The sequence below is a fragment of the Cariama cristata genome, unplaced genomic scaffold (genome assembly GCF_000690535.1).
Source record: "Cariama cristata isolate BGI_N322 unplaced genomic scaffold, ASM69053v1 scaffold12844, whole genome shotgun sequence".
Lineage (NCBI taxonomy): Eukaryota > Metazoa > Chordata > Aves > Cariamiformes > Cariamidae > Cariama > Cariama cristata.
In genome coordinates, this window is record NW_009614726.1 from 144 (window position 1) to 18,786 (window position 18,643).

Here is an 18,643-nt window from a genome sequence, read left to right on the forward strand (position 1 = left end):
CTAGCATCCTTTTATATTTCTAAAGGGTCTTTTATCTGACTTTCAGGAATGCATCAAGTGTCGGGTATGGAAAACTTTGCCATTTAAAACATTTCCCCCCCTGCCCCTCCCCCCAAAGTCCTCCTGAACCTCTGAAGCTCAAGGTCGTCTTAGATGGGAAAGCTAAGATTTTGCAGGAGCTGTAACATTAATACTTTTCCTTTTTATACAGTGGGAAGAAATTGGTGAGGTGGATGAAAACTATGCTCCGATACACACATACCAAGTATGCAAGGTAATGGAACAGAATCAGAACAACTGGCTTCTGACCAGCTGGATCTCTAATGAAGGGGCGTCCCGCATCTTCATTGAGCTCAAATTCACCCTGAGGGACTGTAACAGCCTTCCAGGAGGGCTTGGGACTTGCAAGGAGACTTTTAACATGTATTACTTCGAATCAGATGATGAAGATGGGAGGAACATCAAAGAAAACCAGTACATCAAGATCGATACCATCGCTGCTGATGAGAGCTTCACAGAGTTGGACCTCGGAGACAGAGTTATGAAGCTGAACACAGAGGTGAGAGATGTTGGACCCCTAACAAAAAAGGGGTTTTACCTCGCGTTCCAGGACGTGGGTGCCTGCATCGCCCTGGTCTCCGTACGCGTGTACTACAAGAAGTGCCCGTCGGTGATCCGCAACCTGGCCCGCTTTCCTGACACCATCACGGGAGCGGATTCCTCGCAGCTGCTAGAAGTGTCTGGTGTCTGTGTCAACCACTCGGTGACGGACGAGGCACCGAAGATGCACTGCAGTGCTGAGGGGGAATGGCTGGTGCCCATCGGGAAGTGCTTGTGCAAGGCAGGGTACGAGGAGAAGAACAACACCTGCCAAGGTAAGTGTTTGCAGGGAGGGTGCCATGCTGAGGTGATGTGTGATCTTGGCGTTCTTCTCTTCCAGGTCCTTTGTGGCTTGTTGAGTTGACAGTGGTGGGTTGGGTTCTTCTCTTCCAGATCTTGGCGTTCTTCTCTTCCAGGTCCTTTGTGGCTGGTTGAGTTGACAGTGGTGGGTTGAGTTCTTCTCTTCCAGGTCCTTCGTGGCTGGTTGAGTTGACGGTGGTGGGTTGGGTTCTTCTCTTCCAGATCTTGGCGTTCTTCTCTTCCAGGTCCTTTGTGACTGGTTGTTCACAGTGGTGGGTTGGGTTCTCTCTTCCACTGAGGTCCTTTGAATGACTGTGACAGTATGAAGAAGAGAGAGGCCTTGTGGCTGGATGTGGTGGGACTTGACGCGTTTGTACAGGTCCTCCTGGTGCTTACAGGGCTGTGGGCAAGGAGAACCTGGCATGCCACTGTTATCTTTGGAGGACTATACTGTTGGGTCTGTGAAGTGATTTGCAATCTTACCTGTTATTGAAAACTTTGTTATCTTTCCTCAATATTGGAGTTGCCTTATGGATTTTAGAAGCTTGGTTTCTTTTTTCTGGACTGTACCAGGAAGTTAATCTCCCTATGCAAAAGCTGGTTTGTTTTTGTGTTGAAGGGAGTATGTTTATCGCTCTATGGGGTGGGTGAGAATTTGATATGGTGTGAGCGGACTGATTTTTCTTCTCTGGTAAATAGTTTAATACGAGCTGTTCTGAGTTTAAACCTAAAGCCCCGCTGATAAAAATGCTTCCTTATGTGCTGAAGTTTTCACACAAGTAGCTGGCTGAGTTTCTTGAATTGCTGGTCAGCATAGATCTGAATCATCAGGGGCCTTGTGCAAGAGATCTAGGGTATCTGCAGCTCAAGATCTAGAAAAGAAGACTTGTTAAATAAGTGCAACATGCTTAAAGATTGTATAATCTCATTTTATGGTTTGTTGTATTACATACTCGTTTATAAAATGTGCTGTTTGGTTGTAAATATGCAACAGGTAGCTTAAAACTGATTGGGATATAACAGAGAGGGACAAAAAGATTTCAGTGCCATTTGTTTTTGCAAAATTATATGTTGGTCATCGGTCCCATCGTAATTGCCTTGTCCTTGCAGTCACCTGATAATAGATAACCTGTGGGCAAGGCAGAGGGATTCTGCGCCAACCAAAATCGGTGTTGTGTTTTCTCTTCCCCTCGCTCCGGACGCTCGTTATCGGTGTTTGTAGTGTTGGTGCCAAGGATAGGTCGGTGCATATCCAAAGCAAACTGTGGCCTTGATCCTTTAGTCCTCGGTCGCATGCTGTGCCCCTGAAGATTACGTAGTTCAAATCTCTTCAAGGGTTGACTTGGAGAGAAAATGTAGGTGTGTTTGGTTTTGGAGAAACCTCTGGTAAATAGCGTGTGGAGTGCGCTTTTTGACCAGGATGGTCTCCTTGTTCTGCAGATGTAGTCAATACAGCAAAATCTGACTTGGTTTTGCTTTTCCTGTGCCAATACTTCTCCCTTTTCAGGGGGAAGAAGAGTTGGACTTGATGTTTGATACTGCACAAGAAGAGCTAAGATCAACATTAGCCCAAGCTAAGGAAATCCAGCCTGCCACAGATGAGGGATGTGGGTCTTATAGATCAGCAAGGATCTGCTTCGTTATGGCTAAAAATACCGTGTCCCAGAACTAGGTGCACCGCTTGGGTGCTATGTCTAGACATTGACTTCAGTCACCTGTAAGAATTTTGGGAGGGAAGGCCTGCATCCATTAGTCACCTCTCATATCCTGCCCTCCCACGCTGCATGAGCAGCATGGGGTATCTCAAAGCACTCTTAAAGATCTCAAAAACAAACAAAAAGCAAAACACAAAAAAAACCCAACCAAAAAACTGGACTGATTTAAACTAGAAACCTGAGACTATATTTGAAGAGCCTGCTGTGCCTGTAGAGCGGTTGGATCTCTGGTAGGGCTGAGATAGCAATCTGGGGCGTGCTTTTGGAAGACCTTACTGATTTGAGGTTCTGCTTTACATTTTGGGGTGTGTGGATTGTTTTTTTAAATTTATTTTTCTTAAGTCAGTTGAGAGGACAGTGTCTGGCCCCACAATTTAAGGCTGTGTTGGATAGGACTGTGATCATAGTTTGGAAGTGGAAAGATGCTTCATGGCGATGTACGCTTGCCCTTCTGTCATAAGGCATACCCACATAGACTACTTTTATACTTCACCTCGAGCCTACCCTCGGCAGGAGTTTATTGCTTTAGTTGCTCTAGAGCTGTTAAAGCCCATAATTCTCATTTGTAGGAAAGCCCTAAATTCCATCACCAAATCAATGGGGCGTTGAGATCCGAGTGCCTATGGCAAAGTCTGAGGGCCCCACTTGGATGTCCCGTGTTTAACCCGGGCCATCGTGCCAGGCATTTCCCACCGGCTGGCTCCGAGATGCTCGGTCGATAGGAGACGTTCAACCTTAGGCCGTTCAGGAGCTCTGCGTTCAGCGAGTACGGAGTTCAGGCTGATGTGAGTAAAATGCTTTCTGGTTGGGATGTTGTTATAGTCACAAGGATTAGATCTTTTTTTTTTCCCCAGGACAATCAAGTTAAACTTTGCAGCCCATAAGCAGAATAAGTAACACTAAGAAAGTCCTGTGTGTGCTTGTAGATTTATTCTTCCCCCCCCCGCCCCAGCCTGAGTAGTGGTTAGGAAACGCACCCCGTGCTCCCGGCTGACATAATGATGGTCTTGGCACTCTGCGGTGTAGCTTTGACAAACACCTAAATAACTTCTGACCTTTGGTTTGTAAATCACTTGGGTGCATCTTGCAAGCGGTCTCCCTGCTTGCTTTCACTTAGGCATAAGCAGGTTATTAGTGACAGGGCTTTGGGACAGATTTTCAACCCAGAAGAGCTTGGCATTGTTTATTAAAATTTCTCTTGCAAAGATGACATTTTCCAAGTTCTGGTGTCATGTCTGGACAGAGCAGACTACAGTCTCTTATTAGAGGTGATGTAAATCCCAGTCACCCTCACAAACATATGGGAACTATTGAAATCCCTTCTGCCTACAAATCATTAATTGGCAACGATGTTCTGAATTCATCATCTTGTCAGCAGGGTTCCTGTTTGAAGAAGGCACTGACAGTAACAGCCGAGCAATTTCTCTCGCTGGGGACACCGAGGTTGTAAATATGACATGGTCTAATCTCCTTATATAATGGGCTCGCTCTCTCAATTAATATAGGCAGCTCGGTAGTAGTTACTGTAAAGAACCCAGACCACTCGGATTTGTACATCTCCTTTGGCAACATGGCCCATTTATCAGCAACTGCGAGAGGTAAATTGTGACTGCTTTGGGACATGTTTATAAAGGACCAGCGTTAGGGTTCATTATTCACAGGAATAAATGGGCTGTACTAGTTAATAAGGGAAATGAAAGCAGTTGCTGTCTGAATTTCTGTGCTGGTTTCCGGAGCAGTGGTTTGGTGCCAGTGAAGGACCGATGGTGGTTGGCTTTGCCGCGGTTCAGTCGGTGCTGTCTGAACGGGTCCTTGAGGAAAATGCCCGCTTTCAAGTCTCTGTGGCCAGTTTCAAATCTCCTAGTGGTCTACTCCTGAGCAGGTGGTACGTGACCAAAATTGAGGGCCAGATCCTAAAATGCTGTAAAACTTGATGTAGTGCCACTGAAGTCTGATCCATTTGGGGGTTTGGCCAAACGATTTCTTATCTGCCCGAGTCCATACTTTGCTCCTTCTGCACCGGCATAGGTGAGTTTTATTGTAACTCCAATTTTAGTTGCTGGCTGTGTGTCGCGGGGCTCACCGTTGGGGTTTGTGTAGGAAATCGATAAAGCCACTGCGAAAAGGGCACCGTCTGGCACTTTGCTTTGTAGTCGTCCTCACCTTCAGCCCAATATGTTCTCAGTGCGAAGCAAGAAGTGCTGATTTTTATGTTTTCAAAGGCTCTGGAGCCCATGCCACTGGCAGGGAGGGGACATTGGTATGTTAAGCCAATGTGACCCAAATACACTTGTAGTGCTGAGGTCCTGCTAGAGACGGGGGGGGTGTAGGGTGGTAACTGTGGGTGTAAATTGTTTGCAAAGCCTGGTATTTTTTCAGTTGCTTTTAGAGCTGAATCACAAATTAATTAAAATATTTGAGGTTAAAAAAAACCACCTGTGCTGAATGAGAGCCAAGCTGAAAAGGTGAGTAAGGAGTTCAGGAGGTTGCAAGGCTCTGCTTTCCAGGAATGAGTGCGTGCTGCTACTTGAAGAGGCGTCGTAAGGAGTACAGCTGGTTTTAGCCAGTGACAAGGTATGGACAAGGTTACCGATGTTAGAGGTGGACAAAATAATGGAGGAAAACTCGGTGAAATCTTTCTTGACCCTTACTGCCTTCTGAGGAACAACTTTGCAACTGAGGGCTGGAGGGGGGAATGGGTTGGGGTATGGTTTTCTGGTTGTACAAAGGAATTGCTGCCAGAGGAAATACTTGGATATTTTATTTTGTAAAACGACTCCAGAATGTTCAAGCCCTTCTGCTGTCTTAAATATTGATGTATGTTTGGTTATTCTTCCCTTAATCAACTTTGCTGAAGGTACCTCAATGCATTTGCAAAACAATATTTGTTTTTGCTGATTGTTCATTCCCTGTGTTGCGACTCAGCTGAGCTCTTGCCAAGAGAAATGAGAATTTCTTACAGAAAACAAAGGCTGCAGAAAACCCTCGTATTCGCATGTCTTTCATTCTGGATATAATTAAAACTAATTGACGTAGGTAGCTGGCTTATGTAGATCAGAAGTCTACCTGCTGAATGAGTTCTCAGGTGATTTTTGTTGCTGGCTGACTGGGGGCGAAGCAGAGTTCCTCATCATCCTCGGAGTGAGGTGCAATCAGTGCAGATGTTTGAAGGCACTTTCCCAGAATGGTGATTGCCCCCCTGTTGATCAGCTTTTGGAAGGGTATTTGGAGGCAATGGGTTTTTTGCAGCTGGGCAGGAGCAGGCAGAGTGGTGACCCTTGGCTGGTGGGTAGCAGAAGGCACGGTCTGCGGAGGGCTGGGAGGCGATGGAGGGTTTGCAAAGGCGGCGATGGCAGAGCCGTGCGTGATCGTTGTTGTGTTTCTGCGTTTGCGCAGCACCTAGCCCAGAGGCCTGACTTGGGAAGGAGACACATAGCTCATACCACAATAAAAAAGAAATCCTATGTTTCTAATAAATTCACTGTGTGTGATTTCCTCAGGTGATGTGGTGCTGCAGCTTAGCCATTGCCTTCCCTGTCCCCTTATATCTAGGAAATGGAAACATGCCGCTGCACAGGTAACCGTGTTTTGGAGCTTGGGCTTTTGCTCCAAAGCAGCCAGCGTTTCTGGTTTTGCATCTGATGTAGGCATAGGAGGGGGACAACTTTTCTTCAACACCTTTCACAACTTGCCTGCCTACCTCTCTGCCTCGGGTCAGCTGAATTCTTGCTCCAAGCCCCTTGTTACAGATGCTGGAAAGACAGCGTGCTGCTAACTCCTGCCTCTCTTGTGGGAGCCTTCCCGGCTGGGGCTCAGGTGAGTAAGGCAAGTGTGGTTTTACCCTTGTGGTGGAGCAGAAAGCAAGCAAAGTCGATTAAAAAAAAAATAAAATAAAAATACCTTTTTAATTGTTCTACTGGGAGGTGATTACATGGCAAGAAAAACATTGATGGAAATATTCAGTATATGGAGAATACTGAATTTGGAAATACAGTTGCCCCTCTGGGGAGTTTTACCCATCATTCATACTTCTTGTGCATTTTTCTGATTAAAACCAAATTGGCTGGGAGTATAGTGTGGTAGGTGTTTATATAATTATGAGCTGAAGTGCCTAGTTAATTTTAATTAGGTGCAAAACCAACCGGTGTCAGAATAACTGAATTTTTTGGCCACACAGTGTGTATTACCTTTTCAAATGTAAAGAAAATCACTTGAATGCTACATTTTGGCAAAAGGCAGTTGTCACTGGAGGGGAAATGGGTTTTATTCTGTAGAGAGGCGTGTGCATGTATATACTTAGGTGTTTTGTTCTGCAGCTGAAATAATTAACAAGAGCAGGGAGATGTTTTCCACAGATCAACACTGGGTTGCAACAGGATTGATGCAATATTACTCTCCTTTTTGTTTTATTTTACATGTGTTTTTTACCTTCGTATAGGAGGCGCAGCATCCATACGTGCGCAATACATCGTGCTTTGCTAATGAGTTGTAACCTTGTGCGCTACCTTGCGTGCTCGTAACCTCGATGACCCTGAAGATCTTTCCTCATTCTGCATTGGTGCTTTTAGGCCTTTGCTTTGACCAACTTAACCTTAACTGTTCTTGGCAGTCAGGCTGCTGTGCCCCTTCCAGAAGGACAGTTAAGAGGTTCTTTATTTCCCCCACAAAGTATAGACTGAGCAGTGCAAATAAAACATGTTTTAGAAATGGCTCTGAGTGTAAACCATGAAGGTCATGTTTGCCTCTTAACCATAGGAGATTCTGAGGCAGATCCTAGGGTATGCTTTTTAGTCTGGTCCTAGATAACTAGCTGGTACTTGAATACTGCCTTTGGTTTTAGCGTTCTTGAGTACAGGGTATCCATTCCACTTAGGGAATTTCTGAAATTATGGAATGGGAGAGGTGTTGCAGGAGAAAAGGAGTGTTGGCCACGGTGTCGTTGGGTTCCCTCAATTGCCACCTTCGATTTTGAATTGCTGGGAAACAGCTTTCTTACTGTGGTTTTTAGAAACAAGGACTCTGGAGAAATACTAAGGATAAAGTATGTGAATGCAGGTTGGTGAAGCAGTGAATTTAATTGCCTTGATTTAAGATACGGCTGTCCCCAGGTGCTCACCCCGTCCCATTGCTGGAAGCTGCTGCTGGCTCTGCGGAACTGGGTGGTCTGTCTGTGAACCCAGCAACAGAGGGTTTGTCCTGATGCCCCAGCCTGGGGACACATAAACCATGGGCACTGTCCCTCGATGCTGATCTTTAGCAGAAGGGTGACTGCAGCCTCTCAGACTGCCCAGGGTTTGCCAGAGCTCATTTGTCAGAACCCTCGTTCCACCTAATTGTATGGGGTATTAAAATGAAGTGTGCTTTGTTTATAGTTTGTGTTTTCAGTTTTGTGTTTCTCATTTAGAAACACTTAGCAGTAGTTAATGATGTGTTGACATTTCAGTAATAAGCATTTCTCTCTGCATGCTGTACATCTTGACCGTTTTAACTTGCTTTGGGTTAACGCCGAGGTTGAAATCCAGGCTCCACAGAAGGCAGCTACACTTGTGCCTTGTATGAACAGATTCGCGGCTTTTTATTTCATTTCTTTAGCTGGATAAACTTGTATCCCGTGTAAAGTAAGTGTTCAGTAGACTGCAGTAAGAGTAAAGAAACTGCAACACATGTCTGCAGAAAGAGGTGGATCTGTTCTTTGTGTAAACAGAGATGCCCATTTGTTTTGCTGGAAGTTCACTCATTTTCTGTGACTGAAGAAGTTAATCTCGTGTAGACATGATGGTATCCACGAAGAACACATGGTTACGGTTGTATTGAGCATGGTACTGATGTGCTTCCATTTTTGATTTCCCTCAGGGTGGCTATGAGGTTGTTAATACTGGAAGGAACTCGAAGAGCAAGGCTAGGTGTTATATAAACCCCAAACCGTATACCCAAACCAGATTAAATTAAAAAAAAAAAGACAAAAGAGACAATGCCAGGCTTGTGGATGTCCCTTATTACTTTCATATACCTGTCTTATCTTTATAAATGTATGTCCGTAAAGAAAAAACTGCTGAAGTTTGAAGGATTGGTATTTGAGATGACAACTTTCTTCTCACTGTAAATGACAGTCAAGTTCAGGCCACTGAAATTTCATCCCCTGCTTAAAATCCAAGCTCTAAGAGCTGCAGCTCAGTGACGTTACCAGGACAAATCCACTGGCTGGGGGGTAAAACACGGCATGCCTCCCTATGTTACCTGAGGTTATGTTCCTGGAGGCAGGGTGGATGGGAGAGGGTGGGCATCAGCAGAGCATCTTCATCTGCATCTTCAGCCTGGCATCCTTGCAGAGCCCTCTGTGGTGGTGATGGTGGTGGGCTCAGCTCCCGTGGCAGGTTTGCCTGCCTGGCGTGGCACAGGAGGCAGCGCTGGCTTGGGATAATGACCCATTTTTGCCATGAAACTTGGTGGTATGTCCTGAGTCAAGTCCTTGTGGTAGGCTTAGAGTGGTTTCCGAGTAGTTTTGCTGGCACTTCAGACATGACTGTTTCAGTTAGAGGAAAGAAATAGTGAATATAGGCTAATAAAAGCACTTCCAGGTCATACAAAGGGTTTTTCTCTGTTAGATCTTGGAGGATCTACTTTATGAAGTAGGTCAGAGTCACTATTCCCGGTTTAACAAATGATAGCCTTGGGCCAGAGGCCGGGTTGTCAGTGCCAGCCGGAGGCTAGAGCCTGAACCAGGGCTCTGGGGGTCAGCGCTGGGCTTGATCCCGTGTGCTCTTTTTGTCATCTTAGACTAACCTAAAACCCTTGTAAGATCATTCATCTCCAGATGGATTCATTGGGAAGTAACAGCAAACTTGCCATTCCTCTAGAGCTGGAATTTGAACAGAAGTTGTCTTTGTAAAAGGTTTGCTTTTGTAGCTCCTTCGAAATAAAACATTTGGCCTGGAAGTGCATTTTCTGAGCAGGGCTCTCACATCACCTGGAGCCTCTGCCTAGTGTGGAAGCTGTGCCGAGGAGTCCATCTCTGCCCAAAGGTCCCTTTTGCTGCCAAAACCTCGGCGTTATTGAGTACCAGACCTTCTGCGTATAGATAAAAAAGCATCCTCTGCCCCAGCAGACTCTCTGGTCCCTCTGCACGTGTGGGACTGGTATTACTTGAATAAAGCGAGCCTGCCTCGGGAGCCAACGTGATCGCTATTGAAGTCTGGAGTTACGGTTACCATCCACCAAGTGAAATGGCTGCATCCTGCATGATCCTAAGGATCGCTCTGCTACGATACTAATTCCCCATATAATGCCTCGGAAGTCTTAACGCTGAGTTGGACAGTCTGTCATCCCATTGCAACGGTGAGAGAGGTCGTGGTCTTGCCTTCGAAAGCTGCCTGGAAAGGAAGCTTTTTAATTACTGCAGAGCCGAAGGAAAAAGCCGCTCCCTACGAGCGTTGGAGGATGTGCTAATTTGGTATTCGGTGGAAGCAGCCCGTGGGTTGCAGCTTCCCAGCTCGGAGCGGCTTTGTAGATAGCCTGCAACCCTGGCAGTGACAGAGCCGGGACCGGGGACTTCATTACTGCCGGGGCTCTGGGCGGGTTTGAGAAGTGCCAGCAATGATGGGATCTTGGGACAGGAGCCAGCATTTTATTAGTATAAATCCAAGGCAATTGGGCAGGTTAATTACTGGAAGAAATCCACAGCAGGGAGGAAGGTGTTCAGGATGATGATGAGATGCCATGGTTAATTGCCAAGGTCCACGGATGCTCTGTGACCCTGGACTGGTGGGAATTCCTGCGCTGCAATGGTTGACTTGCAGCAGATTGAATATTCTCTCTCCAGGAAGAAACCTCTAGAGCAAAGTGTCTACAGAGGGAATTTGAGGTAAAAATGACTAAGGGCTCACAGAGTACAGGGGCAAAACCAGACATGGGACCCTCCAGTGCCAAGTCAGATGTTGCTCAGGGCTTTTGCGTGCATGTGCGTGTGCTGGTAAGCGTACAGATGAGGGGATTTCACTCCTCCTGCCCTACCTGGTTTTGGGGCTGCTTTTTGCTGGAGCACTTGATGCTTTTTCAGTGCCAGGGCAGGTGATCAGCAAGAGACTCATCCTAGAAGTGAAATGCATGGAAATGGCTGCAAACCTCTGCAGAAGGCAGATTTCTGTCTTGCAGACTAGTCTTTCCCTCTCTGCCTACCCAAAGTCCTCAGGCTCAGTTAAAAGCTTTTCTCCCCTTCCTGTGCACAAGGCTGGCGTGTATTATTTATATATTTGTAAAGCCTGTGGTTTTTTTTTTCAGAAGAGCTTTTACATTATTTTTCTTTGCTCTCACAGTTCAAGCATGATTTAATATGTCAAAACTCGTTTGCTTAGCTGGCCTTGATTGTCTTGCATACTTCCACTCAAACAGGGCAGTCATCCTTCCGGGCAGGCTGCCGCCCAGACAAATGAAGTCTCACGGCAGCTAAGACCTGCTCTCCTGTTGTGACAGCAGTAACATCCTCCGACAAAGCCAGCAGCGGGGAATGTAGACGGGGGTAATGCCTACAGACATGGCTTGGGTCAGAGCAGTGTGGGCCCACATAGGCAGATGCAGAGACCAACTTATGCTCGAGAGACTTAATTGATCGTTCATGTGCAAAGGCATTTTGGTGCAGATTGAGGCTAGTTAGTACCAGAGAGAGAAAGAAACTGTTGGTGTTTGCGCTGGCGAGCCTGGCAGAAGTCGCCCTGGGAGCCGGCGATGCAGGGGGGTGCTGCCAGGCTGATGGGTCGGGGTGCGGGTTTCCTGGCAGAAGTGAGCTGCAGTGTGATCTTCTGCTTTCTGTAGTCGGTGGGAATGTTATCGTTGGTTTGGGTGGGAGGGAGATGATAATCCTTTATAATGTATTTTTTAAGAACTAAGTGATTTCCTGGCCTAGATCTTTACGAAGTGTTGCACTGACTACCAACAGAGCACAGCCTATAGATAGAAATTTAGTTCATAACAATTGATGTGACTCGGGTCCTCTTTCTTAGCAAATGGTCTTATCCTGATCTCCTCCAAACCTCCCAAATATCAGAGTTTCTGGCTCTTTGTGGTTGGGTTTCTCTCATCTCATGCAGGGGGATGCAGGCTGAAGTTCATCACTGTGTTTATGCACTGTGCTCCATCAAAAAGAATAGGGAAGGAGTTTTGAGTCACTCCTCACTTTTATTACCATTTAAAATGGCACGTCAGCCCTTTGAGCCTGCTTGTGGGACTTGGTGCATCCCTCCAAGGCTTCCCTAAACCGCTGCTACGGCGCTGTGTGCTCAACTGCCTCTTGCTCTGCGCTCGGCATCCTCATCGTTGCTGTCCTTGGGCTCTAACCTGGACATGTCGGTAACACCATACTCAGCAGTCGGGTCAGACATCTCCTGCAGCTTTTTTGCTGGCGTGCTACGTGGGGTTTTCACTCTGGGGTGTGTGGGATGGCTGCCAGCTGGAAATCTGGTGCTTGGGGACAAGTGAAATGATTGTGTGAGTCTGTTATTGACTGAGCTGTGAGCGTGGCTAATGGCATTGACAAGAGCTGTGTCATCCGGATGGTGAAGGCGACCAGTCGCGCACTGGATCTGAAATGTGGTGTGTTATGTGCACTGCCACAGCCTGCCCCTCCAAAATATTGTAGGGAGCTGTGTGCTTTGGTGGCTTCCCAGCAATTCCCAGGGCACAAGAGTGCTTGGAGAGAACCAAAAAGGCTGCTTTTTCCCCTTCTTTTTTTTTTTCCCTCCCCCAAGATAAGACTATGCTAGATCAGACCTTGGTATCTAAAGCAGTTGGCCAGTGTTATCTGAAAACTTGGTCCCATGACTCTGTCAACTTAGGGTTAAAAGTGTGCCTTTACAAAAGGTGTTTATCAGGGTGCCCGTGCGTGATGCCTTCTGCATCTTCAGTCGTGCCTGTAGGTACGAGTGGTTTGCTGCACTTTGTGTGCGCTGTGCTCACAGCTAAGACCACACTGCTGCTAATGGGGCGTCTGTTTTTACTCTAATACCATGTGTAGCTTTGGGCTAACAGGAAAATGAGTATTTTACAAGAAAAGCAACACCAGCCCAAACTAGAGTCAGTGCCGTTAGGTTGGAGGCACAAAAGCATTAACTTAAAGTTCCGCTGTGTGTTTTCGGCGAGCTTTTTGTCAGTGTTTGGCCACTCGGATCGGGGAGAAATCGAGGGTCTGCAAGAGTCGTGCTACAGTTATGTCCGTAGGACATCTGCGTCTGCAGAGGTGGCGTGGGATTTAGTCGGAGGCGCGTTGTCACTGCCTGCGTGCTGCTGGCAGATGGGTGAGGGCCTGCGGAAAGCCAAGCTAGACCATTTCTGGTGGCGGAGTCCCCTTTTTGTGTTTTACATCGTCTATGTCCGTGCAAACAATGTGGGCTGCAAATATGGAAAAACAAAAATATTCTTTCTGAAAGTTTATTGAGCAAAGGCTTCTGGTTTGACAAATTCAAATTTTCCATGTTCCAAAGACTGATTTCCAGATGCCATTGGGAAAAGTGTCGGGCCACATTCAAATTAGCCTTATTGTTCCATAATATCTTACTGGAGTACAAGGTTAATTAGTACCATAGGCAATATGCATTATTCATCACAGCAATCAGGCTTTTCTTGTGTTGGGCTGTTGTATGCCGCAAATGTTTTCCCTTCCAATAACAAATCCTTGATATATTATTTTCATATTTAATCCTGCCAAATCATATTTGTGATATATAAATTATGTGGGTACTCTGATGCTGATGGAAAACATTTCAGGTGTCAAAAGGATTATAATTGTAACGATGAACTCCTGGCTTGCTTGGGCGTAGGCCTCCAGGACCATGGGAGATATGAGATGATTTTATTAACACCCACCTTCAATCTGACCCAAGCTAGTGACATCAGTAGTACTGCGTTTTACATCAGTAGTGTTTTCAATGCTCATTATTAATTATCAGCAGTATCTCGTTGCAGGCCTGAAGTGCTGAAGTCGCATCGCTGCTTCGGCGCTGTGGCTGCTTGCAACTTCCCAGTGCAGATCTCGAGCATCTCCGTTCCCACCCTGCGGGTTGCGGCTGGGGAAGGCCCTTTTTAGCAGGACTCCTTCAAGCAAAAGGGCTATATATGAGGTGCCCGTGGGTACCTCCCGGTGCCAGGGTCCCTGCCCTGCTCTGGGGTCCCACGTGGGCTGTGGCTGCGAGCAGGGGCGATGCTGGCTGAGTGGTTTGCATGAGGTCTAACGAGCGGTGGCTTTTGCTTGCATGGCCTGTTTGTGGTGCAGAGGGCTTACCCTTTCTTTCTTGGTTCAAGAAACCTCGTCCTCAGCGGGTAACGAGTCCATGAGAGAGGAGTCGTGAAAAGTTGCACAGTGCTGGGATTCATCTGAGCTGTCCTTTCCCTAAAGGCAAGGTACTTTCACCCCGGGGATGCTGCTACCTTCCCCAGCATTCCGGAGGCTGAGTCACTCCCGTATCCTGAGATTACGATGCTGCGGGTGCCTATCGCTTCTGGAAGCAGCACTTGGAAAACACGGTGAGCTGCAGTGATCCCTCTCTACCACAGTGCCTACGTAAAGAATAATATGAATCTGATAGATCTTTGGGAGGTCTTGTGGTGCTGCTGCTTGCTAGCTCTGACTTTGTGCCCTGGCTGCCTTCTGGGCGAGTTTTCCAGCCTTCTGTCAGCTGTACACCCATGTATTGAGTGCGTAGGTAGGTATTGGGGGGGGGAAACTGAGACACAAAGGCTGGGTGACTTGCTGAAGGTCTCACAAACCCAATTTTGATGGAGTTGGGAGGCTCAGGCTTCATGCTTCTGCTATCCTTGTGTCAAGATCATTAGCAATTCCTCTGATCTCCCCTGGAAAGGGTTTAGGCATGCACTTGCTTTCTAACCTAGGATGGTGTATGCCTTGCAAAGTGATGCTGTACTGTCAGGGCCCAGGGGAGTAACTTGCACTGACACGGCTGGAGGATAAATATGGCAGAGTTTTACCTTAAATAGCCTGCGGCAACAAATCCACCGAGCTACGCCGTGGTGAGGAATGCTGGAGATTCCTTTGTGTTTGAATCGGCAAGTAAATATTTTCCGGCAACCCTGACTCACTTCCCTTCTGCCCCTCTGGTTTTGTATGTGCATTGTTTTTCTCCTCCCGAGTTTTCCCTTTAGGAGGAGCAGAGCTCTCGGCGTAGGGGATTGCTTTGCTGCTTGCCTGGGATGGAGAGGAATTTCAAGGGCATGGGTTTTTTTGCGGTCTAATACAGAACATGACGTTGGTTTTGTGTCAGATAATGGAAAATGAACCCCATGCTTTGAAAGCGAGTATCCTGGTGTGTCCGGGGCTTTCTGGGGCAGTTTGGAAACAGCTTTTCAAAAAAAAAAGAGGCGGGTGGATAAACGCCCAAATTATACTTGTCTGTCAAAAAACGAGCAAATGTCTCTGATCCTTGGTTTAGGTACTGTTGTGATATAAACAAATGAAGAGTCACAGGAATGTAAAGAGGCGATGATGAGTGTTATTCTTTTCCCCTGATGATTACCCACTGCTTTAAAACAAGTAGCTGAACTGCCTTTCAGGAGACCTCTGCTCTTGCATGAAACTGCATTTGGGGAGTAATTTGGATTGCTTCAGGTTAAAATGGAAGGGTATACACACAGTGTTTGCTTAGAAGTTGATTATAGGCAGCAGAGTAATAAGTAAATTGTACCTAAAATATAATTATGTGAATCGCCAAAAGTGGAATGGCTTTGTCAGCTTCATCTTAAAGAGTCTCATCAATAACTTATGAGCTTCAGTAAATGTGCAGTGCTCGTATGCTACTTTGCACACTGTTATGACATAAAGGCCATGGAATCCAATTTTTTTTAGATCCTGGGGACCGAAAAAAAAAAATTCGCAGCAATCAGTGGTGTGTAAATTTAGCATTGTGTTGTAAACCAGTGTGGTTGGAAGTATTAATGAGAATTTTCTGTGGATGCTGCGTCCATAGATCTCTGAAATAGCTCGTGGGGGCAAAGACTATAGACTGTGTGGCTGATAAATAATAGAAGAGCTTTGCTCCCTCTCCTCCCCTCCCTTTCCTTAGGTTTACATGACATGAAGCACCACTTGGAAAAAGTAGTGTGGTGTTCAGTCTGTGCTGGAATACAACAAAAACCATCGTATCCCAGAGAAAAATTGTATTTCTGTTATGTTTTGATTTTTGTAGTTGGTCTGTAGGTCTGAGTCTGAAGGGGAGAAAAAAACCTATTCATTGCCGCAAGTGGAGAAAGAGAAATGGGAGGGTACGCGTAGGGCGAAAGAAAGGCCATCATTTTTGCTTTGGCCGCGGAGATATAAACAGCAACTTGATAATTTGTCTCTGTTTCAGATGTGCTTAAAAATCCAAGCAGGACATAAACCTGGTGGAAGGGGTCTGTCCCACCACGCAGCTCCTTAGAAGAGCGCTGGGCTTGGGGCACGGCACGTCAGGCAAGGTACTGATGTGACATTTGGCAGGCATCGAGGGGGCTTCCTGGTATCTTTTCCTGGTACTTTTATCCCATAAATGTTTTAGCTCTACTAAAGAAGGATGTAGTGCTGGTGCTCGGTGGTTTCCTGTGATTTCCTGTAAATGACCCTATAAATGCAGGTTTATCCTCTTTTATTTCAGTGCTGGGTTTTGGACTCTGCTCTGATTTTTTTTTATCCCTAGCGGCAGCAGGAGATTAAAGTCTCCTAGATGCTTTAAAAATGTTTTGATTCTTCATTTCTTGGAGAAGAATAATCAGGCCCTACTTGAAATAGCTTGTTTGTGTTTTGTGAAAGGCAATAAAGGAAATGTGTGATTTCCTGGGCTTTAAAACAGCAACCGCATCATGTTAGTGGCACTAACACATGGCTAACAGGACCTTTCCAAAGCCAAGGGCGTTTTTTTAATTGATGAAGAAAAAAGGGCTGAGCAGTCAGTCTCAGTTACATTTCTCGTGTACTTGCCTGCTGGGACTGGAATTCCCAGGGCTTTTGTCACAGGATCAAATATCAAATTGTATGTAGGTGATGTCATTATCCTTATTTTGGTGATGAAGAAGCAAAGAATGAAATTCCTACAGTCCTGTATCATTCAGTAGAAAATGAGGCTTCCCAGTCTTGTACTCTACTTGCTAAACCACATGTCCATGCAGATACAGTGGCTGTTACGTCTTCTCATTCATACGTGTAGGCATGTATCTACTATATTTTAGCTGATCTTAAGTGACTTGCTGTCCTGGCAATAGTGTCAGTGATGTGATTTGCAGTTTACAGTTGAGGGTTTGCTGTGGGTTTTTTTTCTGTATACCTAGACCAGGACTTCAGCTGTGGCTCAGTCACTTTATTTTGTATTGCATGTTCTCACAGTATAGAGGATGGTCTCAACTACGTTAGGGAAGTTAGAAACAGGAGAACATCATCAGTGTGTAAGTGTTTAATTCCTAATGTTTTAACCTATTGGGGAAATAGGAGATATTTAACATGTTACAGAAATTCTGTTATAAAGTACATGGTGTCACTAGGCTGTCTGTCTCTTCCCTTCTAGAAAAGGCTGGATTAAATATTTTGCTCTGTGCCGGTTTACTAAAAAGGACGATTTGCAACCTTTTCTCTATTGTTGAAGCACCAGATTCTAAATAAGTGTTCCAGCATTTGCTTTAAAATAGCATGCCGCTGTGGATGGTGTTTCTACATATTTAATTATGTCTTGAAAAGAGAATGAAAGCAGATCAGTGCCTTACAAAGCAATATGCCTCTGTTTTGCATCCTGTGGCAACAGGACTGGGTCTCTTCCTCGCAAGTGAAAATGAAAACAAAAGCTCTTACTGTCTTGATGCAAAACCGGTGATCTATTCTTTAGACAAAATCCCTCAGACTTGCAGCTTCTGCACTCAAAAGATTAGCAAGCCAAAACATACGAGTGCAGAGTTTCCAATAAACGATGATTAACTCGTGTGTAGAGGTGAAGCCTGCTGTGAGCTTTTCAGTCCCTTCGGTTTGAACTGTTTTATAACGTGATGCTATCGGGGTATTTCATCCTACACGGAAAGGCATGGGAATAATAAAAAATATGTGCTGGAATTCCCATGTGAGGGTGAGTTTCTTGAATTTATCAAGCTTGCTGGTGTGCCTCCAGAAATTTTTTGCGAAATGATGACTAGTTCTTTAATTACACTTAGATATGGCTGTGGTGTTGGTGGTGTTTGGAACTACAGATTAAATTTAGTAGTGTAAGTGTCGTTTATCTGGTGAAATAAAAATGCCGAGTTTTTTAATAAGGTCTCAATTTAATGTTTTTAAATGCTCTGAAGAGATTTAATGCTAAACCAGCTGATGTAAATCTGCTCGGCTCCTCTGTAATTGTCTCTCTCAAGCATGTACCTCTCTTCAAGGGAACTGGGCTCACACTAATTTCGAAGCTGTTTACTGCCCGCATGAATTTGATGGGCTCTCACTTTTTATTGTTAAAAGTTGTTAACATCAGAGGTGACCGGGCAACTGAAGTGCCAGAGTCTATATCTAGTATTAATTGTCCGATGTTTTTTTTTGTAGAGTACCGCAGAAAAGCCCTGGTCTCTCTGTTGTGCTCTAGATGCCTAGAGCCTGTCGGAAAGAGTTTGGAGGGTTGAGTCTTACGGTCTTTTAAGCCTGGCCGGTGAGTTTTTGGTCCCTGTTTTGGGGGACTCGTCTGTGTAACAGACTGTGCTTTGCTTTGTGATCTTTTAAACGGAGGTGTAGCAGTGCTGGTTGCAAGGCATGGATGGGGAGATGGAGCTTGGTAGCTGCAGCAGTCTGGCGCATTGAGGTTTCACGCAGTGCTAAATGGAGTAGAAATATGCCATTGTTTTCATGATTACATTTGTTTATTCCTAAATAAGCTCCAGTCTTTTTTCCTGTGGCATTTTATTTTCCCCTCTTTTTTTTTTTTCAAGCCAAACATACTTTTCATAACAAATCAAAGTGGTGCGTTTCAGATGAGGAGGGGAGAGCAATTACTTGTGTTCTAATTTTATATATATGAAACGTGCTGGATCGGCAT

At 45.6% G+C, this 18,643-nt stretch overlaps 1 protein-coding gene across 1 annotated transcript in view; it reads left to right on the forward strand.

Annotated features, from left to right (window-relative positions):
* Positions 1–211: 211 nt before the first annotated feature.
* LOC104161205 (ephrin type-A receptor 5-like) overlaps positions 212–18,643 on the forward strand; it is a gene marked incomplete at both ends in the record, with an annotated part of 65,496 nt that continues 47,064 nt past the window's right edge. The window contains one exon of the mRNA XM_009699544.1: positions 212–875. Within this exon, the coding sequence (XP_009697846.1) occupies positions 212–875 (664 nt within the window). The remainder of the gene's footprint in view (positions 876–18,643) is intronic.